Here is a 12,457-nt window from a genome sequence, read left to right as displayed (position 1 = left end):
CGGAGTGAGGGGTGTTGGCGGCTTCCTTCCTGGGCCTGAGCTTCCTTTAGCCCGGAGCAAGGGCTGGGCAGCCTTGTCTACTTTTTGGAGCAACTGAGAAGGAGGGGTTTTGAGGATGCTCATTTCTACCAGGAAAGAAACTCTGAGAAGCTCTGCTGGAGAATTAAGTCCAGGGGGAAATATCATTTTCCTTCCCATTGCTTCTTCCACACATAAACCCATTTTGCTGTTCGTTTATTTTTCTCATGTAATTTTCTCATGACAACACACTTTCTTTCCCCCGAATTCTGCAGGTTTGGACAAAACCTGGAAATCTGCATGTCTATCCCGCCCTCCCATATGATCAGGCTGACGAGTGGGGTTGGGGATGACTGTTACAAGCTCCCCTAAAGTTACACCAGAGATATGCTATAAAGCCTGGGCAAGATTCTACACACAAGTATCTCTCCTCGCTGGAGATGTGACTATAACGTAAAAGGGATGAAACCAGTATATACTTCATAGTCCCACCCTCCCCAGGCATGCTGTGCCTCTGAGAGGTGGTGCTAACCTTACATCAGGGAAGATCGAGAAGTGTTGAAGGGATTTTTCAAAGTTTAAAATTGCGGTTGCGAGTTCACTATTCACTAGAGGAAATTCACCAAAATCTAGGGCCCTGCTGGCCTGGTGCCATCCTTCCCTGTCTCTTTTCTACCTTCTCTTCAGGTGGGAAGAAGGAATTCTTATTTACACACTCATTACTGGGTGAGAACGCCTGGTTGAAAGCACAAGGACACCAGAAGAAAAGCTGTGGCTACACTCTGCTGGGTGAAAATAAAGTGTCCTCACCATCCCAGGTGAGGCACCTGCTGCCCCCACACAGCCAAAGGGCCCTAGTCTTATCAAAAGATTCCTGCCCCCTCAGATTTTCCCTCCTTCTACGGCCTGGCAGATATGGAGATGGCCTCCTCTTATTTAATGCTTGAAGATTACTGGCTCTGGGGCAGGAATTGGGCAGCTGGAAGCTTCGATGGACCAATTTCTCTTTTGAACCAGGCAGCTTCAGGCCCCTCAACAAAGGCATCATTTCTGGAGTGCCTCTATATTCTCCTTGACTCCCCCCCCCCCTCATCCATCTGTTGTGCCTCATGATCCTGATCCTCAGAGAGGCTGGATCTCTCCTTTCTCTGGCACCTTTACCACCTCCCTTTGGCAGTGATCTTGCCCCCCATTGTGTACTCCCTATCACTGGGGTATATTCCTCACTCAACTCAATTTGGAGCCCTGAATACTATTTACTGCAGAGTGAAATGGAGGCTCAGGTGATTACAAAGAGGGAGGCCTGGGTCTTATGCCAGGGCTATCTGGGACTCAGTGATCGGACTGTGGCCTCTGCTTCCTGGTCTCCCTCCCTTCAAGGATCCCCTCAGAGCCGGCAGGGGGAGAGGTTGGCACTTGAGGACCCTTTGGGCCTTGAGATTAAGCTTGGAACTTTGGGAAGTTTTCAGCAGGCCCAGTTTCAACTGTGTATTTAAATTCTAAAGAGATGGAGAAGGTCCAACTCCCTCTCTTTCCTCCCCACAAACCTATAATCCTTCAATTCTCTGCACCAACATGTCCCTCTTGCGCACCCACTGTGTGCCAGGAACTCTGGTAGATGCTGTGGGAATCCTGATGGATCAGACAGAGCTCTTCAGGAGTGTCTTGGAAGAGATGGCATGAATTATGGTGCCAGGGAGAAAGTGGTGAGCATGCTAGTGGTCCTGCTGAGATGGTCTGAGAGCTGGGAGGCTTTGTGCATAAGAGATAAAGCAGTGTTTTGAGGACAGTGGCCATGTACTGACAGGCCTGGAACACAGGCTTTCATCTAGTTTGGGAATCAGGAAGTGGCTCCCACTTTCCTGCTTTGCCAAGGGTACAAAGCATAACTCTTGCCTGTCTCCATTCCATTCTACATGGGCATGTGTACTTTTCCATCACTGACCCCATGAGCTTCCTAAATCAAAGGGCCAAGCAAGGCCAGCAGAAAGGGGACCTGGATTTCTGGCAAAGATTTTCCCCGAAGGAGTCCTTAGCAGATTTGGCTGCAGCCAGGGAGTTCCTTTGAGGGCAATGAAACAGAAGTTCATCATGTGCTTATTAGAGGTTACAACCTGCTAAAAAATGATGGGGCACATTACCCAGAAACATCTACCTATTTCCTTTGCCAGCCTCAAGCATACATGCCAAAGGCCTGAGGTAGGAGATCTTTCCTTCCTTCTTTCCTGCTTTCCTTCAATCTCTCTCTTGACATATGCCAGGGGCAGAATTTGGGGAGGGTTTGTTCAAGCCCGCCCCCATTTGAACAAAAGGGATGAGGATGAGAGAAACCCTACACCAAAATAAACGACTGCCCAGAGGCCTTGTTGTTGCTTTGGTAGTAACTCTAAAGGAAAACTACTTTGGGGGCGGGGGTGAGGGGCTGGGATAAAAAATGAGTCAATTTTAAAACACATCCTGACACAGTTCCAGTGAGAGCATTCATTCCACCGTTTACATATCCGCGGATTACTAGAGGGAGGTGAGCATCTGAGGACAGTACCTCTAAAGCCTTCGGCCTCAAGGCTAGCGGCCAAGTGAGAAGCGTTTGCAGAGGCCAGACTAGGGGCAGAGCCCGCCCCCCGCTCCACCCCTCCCCAGCGTGAAGGCAGAACGCTCCGCGAGCCACCAGCCCCGACCTCCAGCACCCATTTTCCACCCCACCACCCCCTCCTCAAAGCGAAGAGGTGGGCACCTGGGACGCGCGTCCTGCTTTTTCTGCCTGGGATCTCCCGTCTCCTCCACTTTTGCCCCCGACGTCCCACAACAGCGGAGCAGGACGCGGGCACCGGCCCTGGGAGGGCGCAGCCTGTGCTCCTCCAGCGCGCTCAGGGCGCGGCGAGGATGCTAAACCGCAACGGCCGGCCAGGATGCAGATCCCAGCTCAACCCCCAAGAAGAATATCCCCACCCGTTCCTTCTGTCCCCATTCTCTTGCCAGGCTCTTGCCCTGCTCAGCCCCGCTCCTTCCAGCTCAGACGCTCGAGCTCAGCGGTCCTTCGCTCGCCACTTTGCGAGGAACTTTGGCCGGCTCCCGGGAGCCGCCGGGAGAGGGATGTTAATGAGGGAGCGTGGTCCCGCACTGCGAGCCAGCAGGCTCCTGAGTGGCGATTGGCTGCGGCGAGGCGGAAGAATGACGTTATGCAAATGAAGGGGCGGGCCTGGGAGGCGCGGGCCCCGCCTCCTCCCTTTGGGGTTAGTGTGCCTGTGTTTAGCTCTGGGGAGAGTCAAACTGGATTCCATAGGGAAAGCCTGCAAATCACTTCTATTTTAGCGAGGAGAAAACAGAATCTCCATCCAGCAGGGTCCACCCCTCTCTCTTTCTCCCTCTCCTCTCCTTCTCTCTCTCTCTCCCTCCCCCCCTTCCTCTCTCCCTCTTTCTCCCCCCTTCCCCCCATCCCAATCTCCCTCTCTGGTGTATCTGTCTACGGCAACCAGCGTCCTCCTCATCTATACGCACTGAAGGAAAGAAACATCTTTGGTTGGGAGAGAAGGAGGGAAAAAAAGAAAGAGGAAAAAAACTTGCCTGGTTGTGGAAAATGACACTTGAAGTAGCAAAGCCGGCAGCGCGAGTTGAGTCTATTGTTTCTTAAATTGCCATCAGGGCTTTTTTTTTTCTTCCTGCTTCTTCAAGTGAAGGGTACCTCTGCAAAAGGAAACTCCAGCCCCTCCTGCCCTCCACCGGCCTGTGATCATTACAAAAAAAAAAAAAAAAAAAAACAAAAAAAAAAAAAAAAAAAAAAAAAAGCACCCAAACCAAAAATTAACCAACCAAACAACCCCCAACAGCCAAGCATACATCTCATTTTTTTTTTTTTTTGGTCTTTTCGTTGGATTTTCCCTTCTTTTTTTCTGCCTTTTTTTCCGGGTTATCGCTCAGTTTTGAGCGACGGTTTACATTTTTTTAAAATTTGCTTTCTAGCCCGCCTTGATCTTCTAACGCGAGTTCACCGTCTTAAAAAAAAAAATCTCTGGCTGGCGTTTTTCTTTCCTTTTTTTTTTTTTTTTTTTAATATTTTCAAGGGGGAGGAGATTTTCCACAAGAAAAGGTTGTTTTCATGTTTGGGATTCAGGAAAGCATCCAACGGAGTGGAAGCAGCATGAAGGAAGAGCCGCTGGGCAGCGGCATGAACGCGGTGCGGACGTGGATGCAGGGCGCCGGGGTGCTGGACGCCAACACGGCGGCGCAGAGGTGGGTACCGCTCGGGGACCGCGGCCGGGGAGGCCAGCCGCGAGCAGAGGAGCCGGGAGGCGGCGGCGGCGGCGGCCGCCGCGGGGCCTGGCCGCATTCGTGCGGCCGCCGCTCCGCTCTGCTCGCCTGCCGGGCTCCGCGCTCCCGGGGCCGCGCTGCCTTAGTCGCCTGAGGCCGGAGGGCCGGGAGCTCCCGCGAGGAGCCCACGCTTTGCCGGCACTTTCCCCTGCCGGGTCTGTGACTGTTTTCATTTTGCTTTAAGCCAGAAGAGGCGAGAGTCTCACCAGCTTGATGTTGGATATCTGTGTTTTTATGACTGCTTTTTCTTTTCTTCTTTCTTTCTTTCTTTTCTTTCTTTCTTTCTTTCTTTCTTTCTTTCTTTCTTTCTTTCTTTCTCTCTCTCTCTTCTTTCTTTCTTTCTTTCTTTCTTTCTTTCTTTCTTTCTTTCTTTCTTTCTTTCTTTCTCTTCCTTCCTTCCTCCCCTCCTTTCTTTCCTCCTTCCTTCCTTTCATTTCTTTCTCGTTCCTTTCCTTCTGCCTCGCTTTTTTGTCTTCCCTCATTTTAAAACTTTCCTTCTCTTTCACTTCATTCTTTTCCTCCTTCCCTCTCTTCTCCCTCCCTCCTTCCTTCCTTTCCTTCCTTCTTTTCTCCCTTCTTTCCTTTCTCCCCCTTTTTTACTTCACTTCCTTTTCTCTTCCCTTCTTCCCTCTCTTCCTTCCTCTCTTTCTTTCCTCTTCTTTCTTCACTCCTCCCCCTCATTCTCCATCCCTGACCCTCTCTTTTCTCTTCTTTTCTGTTTTCATTTTGCCCCAGAATCTTCTTATTTCTCCTATCAGTTTTTCTCAGTCCACTCCGGAGAACAGCAACTCCCAACTTGGATTCTGACATCTCCTAAAAGTCCCCCCCACCCTGTCTCCATGGCCCCTCTAGCCCCTCTCCCACTCTTGGCCTCTGGGATGCTAGATTGTGTTGCCTTGAGGCACTGCCCTTGGAGATTGACGGGGGAACTTCCCTGGGCGCCCTCGGCACTCTTTCTGGGGACTCCGGGTCCCAAGTGAGAAATGGTCATTGCTCCCCCACCCCTCCAGGCCACCAGCTGGGCTTCAGGGAGTGGGAGCTCTGGCGGCCCCAGGCCTTATCGGACCCAGAGAGGGCGGAAGGGGAAGAAGGAAGATGACTAATTACATCATCCTTATTTTCTCTGGGCTGCGGACAAGTGTCGTTAACACTGTTTCCATCCCCACTGTGTATAAAGATGGGGGTGGTAGGTAGTGAGAGTGAGTTGGATAACTGGGCTTGAAGTGAAAGTGTGTGTGTGTGTGTGTGTGTGTGTGACCGTGTGTGTGTGTGTGTGACACGTGTGTGTGTGTGTGTGTGTGTGTGTGTGGGAGCGCGCTTGTGTTGGGCAGGTCGAGCTGTCAGTGGCCGCCGCCCTGCTCCCCGGGCGCCCCAGCCTCCAGCCCCGGGTGGGCGCTCTCAGGCGTCAGCCCTAGTTCTTAGGGTTTCTGGAAAGAGTGTGAGGATTTCTGCGGAACAGCGAAAGTTTGTCAGGACAGGTCTTTTTTTAAAAACAACAACAACAAAAACAAAAAACAACACGAAACACAAAACACCCCCAGCTCCCCTTTCCACAGTGACCACCCCTGACAGCTCTGCGTTCCACCCTTAGAGTCCTTTTCTCCATGCTTTCTGGGGTGGGTGGGGAGCATGTGGCTTCCCCAGGCCGGGCGTCCGCGCCTGCAGGGGTGCAGGAGGTTTCCTGGAGGATGGTTTCAGCAGCGAGCAGCTGAGCCTGTTCCCCGTCCCTCCTCACCAGCCCACGGAGCAGAGACGGGAGGACCGAGGGGGTGGCGGGAACCAATTCCCGTGCCCCCTCCCTCCAAGCTGTCAATGAACTGCTCTGTTCCGCGTACGCGGGTTCACCTCCTCCACGGCCACGCTCCTTTCTCCCCACGCAGCGCGCGTCAGGTCGGAGTCCATGCTTCCCGGCGTTCTACCTCCTGCGCGAAACCCCAGCAAAACTTTCGCAGCGCTTCTGCGAGTTGGGAGGGGGCTGCCCCGTGCTCCGCGTGGAGGACAAGGGCGCGCGAGAACACGCCAATCCCGCCGTCGGGTGGGCACGGGGCGTCTGAGTGGAGGGCGCCCCCCCTGGGCGTTTGGGGGGGGGCAGAGGAGGCGCGTGTGTACGGGGCGACCAGGGGGTCGCGGGTGGGTGTCCCGTTTGGCCGTCTAACTCTGCCTCTTTGGCCGCAGCGGGGTGGGTCTGGCCCGGGCTCACTTTGAGAAGCAGCCGCCTTCCAACCTGAGGAAATCCAACTTCTTCCACTTCGTCCTGGCCCTCTACGACAGACAGGGCCAGCCCGTGGAGATCGAGAGGACCGCCTTCGTGGGCTTCGTGGAGAAGGAGAAAGTAAGTGGGCGCCGCGCCGCTGCGCCTCGCCCGGCGGGGGAGCAGGCCCAGGCGCCCGGGAGGCGCGCTCCTGCGCCCGTGCAAAGCATTCCTCACACTCGTGCGCAGGGTCTCCCGAGCCACGTCCCGTCCTGGGCGAACCCCGGCTCCTTGTCCGGGAGGTTCTGCTCCGAAAAGAGTTTGCGCGGAGCCCCCCGAGTTGGGAGAGAGGCGAGCCCGGCTTCCCACTCCAGAGCCCAGGGCGCCCGGGATGAACGCGCCCTCCACGGCGCGACCCCGCGCGGCTCCTGCCTCTGCTGGCCCAGGCCCGAGCCCCCAGGGGGTGGGGATCGCCTGTGCGTGCCCCACGGAATTTTCTGGAAGGGAAGAGGGAGCAGTCAGGGTCGGGTTGGGGGGCGGCAGAGGGATCCCAGTTGGCCGCAATTTCTGCTCTTCCCGGGGGGCCTGTCCGGGCTCCCCGGCCGGGGGGCCCGGATGGGAAAGTGGCCTCGAAGTCAGGCCACGAGCTCACGCCGACCTCTCTCCTGCGTCTCTTGTGTCTCTGCGTCCTGATGCGACCCAGGAAGCCAACAGCGAGAAGACCAACAACGGGATCCACTACCGGCTGCAACTCCTCTACAGCAATGGTGAGGCTCCCCCGCGTGCGCGCCCGCACCTGGGGCTCGGGGCGAGGGTGGGGGCGCGGGGAACTGCAGGGGAGGAGAGCGCCGGCGAGACTCAGTCCTTGTTCACCCGAGTTTCGCCTGAAGAGGCTTCACCTGAGAAGCCCTTGAGTGGCCCGTGCTTACCTCCACCTGAGAAGCCCTCGAGTGGCCCGTGGACGGGCGTGTGGGGCCCGTGCTCACCTGGGGCCAGGTGTGGCTGCTCGGCCCTCGCTGGGCCGCTTTTCCCCTCCCTTCCCTTCCTAAGGCCGGTTCCCTCCGCTGAGCCCAGACGCCAGGCCCCAAGTCCCTGGGTGGCTCCCGGGGACCGGAGAGCGCGCAGACGGCTTCCTTGGGCAGGCAGGGTGGCCAGGTGGGGCCCGGCCCCGTCCCCGCTGCGGGCTCGGGGGCTGGCTTGCTCGGGCTAGGCCCGAGGCCCCTCTCTGGACGCCGGGGAAGGGGGTCCTGGCTGTGCTTCTCGGGGCCGTGGAGCCCCATTCTTGGTGTGCTTGTTTGTGGGTTGGTTTTCGCGCAGACCCTCTCTCACTCCATTCTCCTTGTTCCCCTCCCTCGCTCCCCCAGGGATAAGGACGGAACAGGATTTCTACGTGCGCCTCATCGACTCCATGACAAAACAAGTAAGTTTCTTCATTTCGCGCCGCAGGGGTACTTCTAGGGCCGCAACATTTAGGGGAGTCAAGAAGCTGGCTCCCCCCAAGCGAGAGGGCTGGGACTCGAACTCTCAGCGTCGGGGGCCGGCCGCAGACGCGGCTCTCGGCGCCGCCTTCCTAGTGCCCATGCGTTCAGGCACTTGTGCCCGCCGCCGCGTGGGGAAGATGGCTCGACGGCTCCTAAGGGAAACTCAGACCTTAGGACGACGGGCTGCCGAGTGGGGAGAGTATGGGCTCAACTTTGCTTGACCCCGCCGGGTGCCCCGGGGGGCGCGCAAGGTGTCCCGGGGAAACTGGTGAGGAGTGGGCCAGATGTGTAAAACCCAAACCACTTGGGCCTCCCCCAGGAGGCCTGGGGTAGAGGGAGCGGGTGGGGGCAAAGGCAGTTTCTCCAGGAGCGGTGAGGAGGGCTGAGAACACAGATGATCCATGTCACAGGTTTTTAAAAAGGAGGTGGTAGTGGTGGTGGTGGTGGTGGTGGTGTGTTGGAAGAGGGAGCGACAATTGTTAGAGGATATTTTGCAAAAATCCTCCTGCTTGTGCCTCCAAGTTTGGCAAGAAGCCAGGCAGCATGAGTGAGCTTGTGGTCTTAAAGGTACATAGACGGCATTTTCTTAAGCTCCCCAACAGGCATTGAGTCAAGCAGTATACATTAAGGTTGAGTTATGGTTTAAAAGATACAATTATGAGCCCAGTCAGAAGAGAGGCCTGACGTTTTAATGAGGCACAGGAGCTCCCCCCCTCCCTTTCTTTTAAATTTTAAGAAAAAGTTTAGTTTCAGAAATTAAGTAGTAGCTGGTTAGGTAGTTGGAGAACTTAGTCGCAGAAAAAAGAAGACAGCTTTATTGGGTGAGGGAAAGAAATCAGAACAAAGAGAAAAGTTATCCATTGTGTACCAACTACCAATTTAGTAGGAGGCTTAAAACTTACTTGCTTGATTGTGATTTAAAAAGATTTCCTTTGAAATAAGGGAGGTGATCTTCTTTCATTGATATTGCTTTGGAAGGTTTCAAGTTAAGGTGTATATGTACATATTTAAAATTTGTTTTTAGATAAGCATGGCTTAAATATGTTGTACAAAATGCACACCATTAAGCTGTTGTAAGTTTTAAAATCTATCAGCAAGAATAAATTTAATAACAGCTAATTTTGATTATTACCTCATATTTCATTGCAAACCAAGTAGAAAAGGAGGGTATGAAATATATTTTTAAGATAATAAATATCTATTGAAACCTATTTCAAGTATTTGCAAAAAATTGGACTTTCTTAAAGATCTAGTTATTTCTTGGTTGATTGTTCAGAGTAAATCCACATTTATACTTTTAGTCTTGGTCTTTTTTTTTTTTTTTACTGGTCTTTATTATTATATAGGAGAATTCCCTTTTAATTGGATATATTATATTTTGTTAATTTTTTTCCCTGCCAAGCAGAAACACAAAAGCCTGATTTCAATAACAGTTGGTTTTTTTTTCACGATATCAAAACAAAAATGTCTTAAGTGATGTTTTGTTTTAAAAAAATTGTCTTTGATACCTTGATTATCTTTTCCTACCATTCTCATCCTAGGAAAGAAAAGATGGGAGGGGGTGGGGAAAATATGAACTCTAATATGTATTCCATATGTATTCGTTAGAATTTACTTTTTGAAAGATAAAAAATCTCCACATACTAGTATATAAGGCCTGTCTGCTTGTGCAACATTGACAACTTAAATATTAAATTATAGGCAGCACTATGAAAGCAACAGTTGTAGGGAGCACAAAATTAGGACATGTTTGAAGTGATTAACTTCTCTCAAAACTTTACATTAGACCCCTTACACAAAAAGTGCCACCAAAAATCAATTTTCCCATTATGAAATGAACTGACTCTACACACTTTCATATGGTGGGAGAATACTCTTTTATATTTTTATAAAGCAATTTCATGATTTTTATAAAGCAATACATCAAATATCGTTTTACTAACAAGGTCACAGAGCTTAAGAAAAACTATAGCTTAAGGCATCCTTTGACCTCTCGGTTATCATAAATTCTACCAGTTGTGTGTGTGTGGACTAGAACAAGATACAGTTTATTTTTCATAGTAGCAGGTATGAGAAAGTCATTTACCATAATATGACATCTCACTGGAAGTTAAAATTACAAATGTATATAATTCTATATTTTGGTGAGAAGTGACCTGAGAAAAGGTTTAAATAATTCTCTGAATTTAGTCTAAAAATATCAAGAAAAAGGGATTTCTTTTTTTGAGTCATACCTGTTTGCTTTCATAATAATTTCCTGATGCCTTCTGTGTAGCTTTCACTTTGAAAGGCAATCCTTGCCCATTCTTGGGCTGCATGTTCGTTGATTATGTGCTGTAAGAGTTTGGGAAGTAGGTTAGCTTCTTGTGTACACAATTAACACAATAGTCTTTAAAAAGCAAATCAGTTTGAAGAAGCATAACTTTCCTTACTGTGACATAATTATTATATTTTAGCTTTGATGAGTAAAACAGGGGGTCTCATTTAGCTTGAATTATTCTATGATAATTAACTACCAAGTCTGATAAAAAAATTCTTAAATTTTTGATTTTAGTTAAATATGCGGTAACCCATTCAATCAGAAGTAAGGCTAAAGCTGACTGAATAAATGGTTAACCCCCCTCCGCACCCCCCCCCCCACACACACACTCAAATTCTTCTAGATAGACTCAGGATTTTGATACTTAGAATGCAGACTGGAATATTTTCAGTGTTGTGATGAGTTCTAATAGCATCATAAGTTTCAGAGAGAATACGTAGCCACAGTTCAAGTCTTCCCTTAGCTGCTGGTTTATTGTAACACTTTTCAGATCTGAGATACAGCGTTATGTGTGTGATGTCATATCTTTGCCTCACAAGATGGGGTTAAAATTCAAAGGGAATCTTTGGCAAGTGGAATCCAAAACTAGCTGTGTACTCCACATTTTCATAGACTGTCCCTGATCTTGGGTGGAGTTAGAATCATTGAGATCAAACAGAAATGTACTCAACCGAGATATGTTGGTATGACACACAGTATTTCACACCTTTTCAAAGTGTCTCATGACACTCTTTTGGATAATGACTCTTAATTTTGGACTCTCCCAGAATGATGAAGCTTCATTAGAAGTGAGTGTGTAAGGACCTGAGCCCCCTATCCCTCTGCCTATCGTATAAAACACAGAGGATATAAGGATATTTTAAAAATTCATCCACCAACTAGAAAATAAGAGGCTTGCTTTTTGGGAAGGGTTGTTCAAAACCAAGTTTAGCTGGACTAAAAATAGGTTGTTTTTGTGTCATTGCTGTTTTTGGTATTCCATTAGTGAGCATGCAAAAACGCCTGTAGAATTCAGAACTTTATGGCTGTTGCATCCAGAAACAGTATCTAAGCTCAAGTGAACCCGGTGGGGAGGTCTGAGGTTTAATCTGCTTCATTTCAGGTTTTCATGTAGTATTTGAAATTGGATTATGTTCTGTGATTGCTTCACTGAGTTATTTATCTTTCAATAGTTAAAAAAAAGCCTTTAACTTATCTTTCCTCCTAATATCTTGCTTTAAAAAAAGTGACATTTGTATAATTCAAAGAAAGAGTACCAAAGTCCATAAAGTTATCAAAAACAAAACTCTCCCTGCCCCCAAACAAAAGCTTTTTTTTTTTTGGAAAGGGGAAAATAATGGCCACATAGTCCTTGAATATATGGTTGAAGGTAGGTGATGTGGTGAGGGAACTCTGAAAGGTCCCAGCACAGTGGGAGGTGCAAGGAACAATAATCAGAAATGCTGTCATATTTCTTTTCCCAACTAATCTTTATATATTTGTTTTGATGTTCCTGGTACTTTAAGTTATTGATGCAAGTGCATTTTTCCTTATTGATTGTTTCATTATATCCTGCCACAGCTACGTAGATTTGATTAACAACCCTTTCAGTTCGTGGTTCTTCATTGGTAGATAAACACATTTTTAGTATATCAATAAGTTCCAAAGGAATTCACTAGGTCAGGAGAGAGGGTCTTTCATACATTTGGGGAAACAAACAAAAAGCACAGGGCAAGATTATAGTCAGGAGCCATATTTCAGCAGCTTTCTCTCTTCTTTGGTAAAACGTAAAAAATGCAGGTGATTTAAATTTCCTTGCACATGGAGGAATGAAGAAGTTTGGAATTTTTATGCATGATCAGGACCTGTGTTTGGGAAAATGTAAACTCATCACAGTGGAAAATGTGTTGTTTGGAGTCTGGGGGTGAAAACAAAGCTGATGGTTTTGGAGAGATTGCCGGAGCCAGATGGCCTAGTACTTCCCCAGTCTGGCGGTCCAACTGCTCCCTCCTGGATAATATACAGCCATTTGTTCGGGGATATTTACGCTAGAGCTGTTTCCATGTGAATGTTTGAACAGCATTAAAAACGAACATATTAGTAGTGATGCATTTCTAGAACTTGTATGACTTACACCGATAGACTGTTCTTATGCCTTTA

The 12,457-nt window shown here is 49.4% G+C and overlaps 1 protein-coding gene across 10 annotated transcripts in view; it reads left to right on the top strand.

Annotated features, from left to right (window-relative positions):
* Positions 1-4,097: 4,097 nt before the first annotated feature.
* The window catches only part of EBF1 (EBF transcription factor 1), a 385,879-nt gene continuing 377,519 nt past the window's right edge, over positions 4,098-12,457 (top strand). For all 10 annotated transcript variants that reach the window (XR_008556430.1, XR_008556431.1, XM_008147667.3 and 7 more), the window contains exons 1-4: positions 4,098-4,248; positions 6,502-6,658; positions 7,221-7,284; positions 7,882-7,937. Coding sequence is in view for 8 of the 10 variants with exons in the window: in XM_008147667.3 (XP_008145889.1) it covers positions 4,115-4,248; positions 6,502-6,658; positions 7,221-7,284; positions 7,882-7,937 (411 nt within the window). In the remaining 2 variants the exon portion in view is untranslated. The remainder of the gene's footprint in view (positions 4,249-6,501; positions 6,659-7,220; positions 7,285-7,881; positions 7,938-12,457) is intronic.

Source organism: Eptesicus fuscus, chromosome 6 (assembly GCF_027574615.1).
Source record: "Eptesicus fuscus isolate TK198812 chromosome 6, DD_ASM_mEF_20220401, whole genome shotgun sequence".
NCBI lineage: Eukaryota > Metazoa > Chordata > Mammalia > Chiroptera > Vespertilionidae > Eptesicus > Eptesicus fuscus.
The sequence above is the reverse complement of the archived record's forward strand: the minus strand, read 5'-3'. Positions and strand labels throughout refer to the sequence as shown.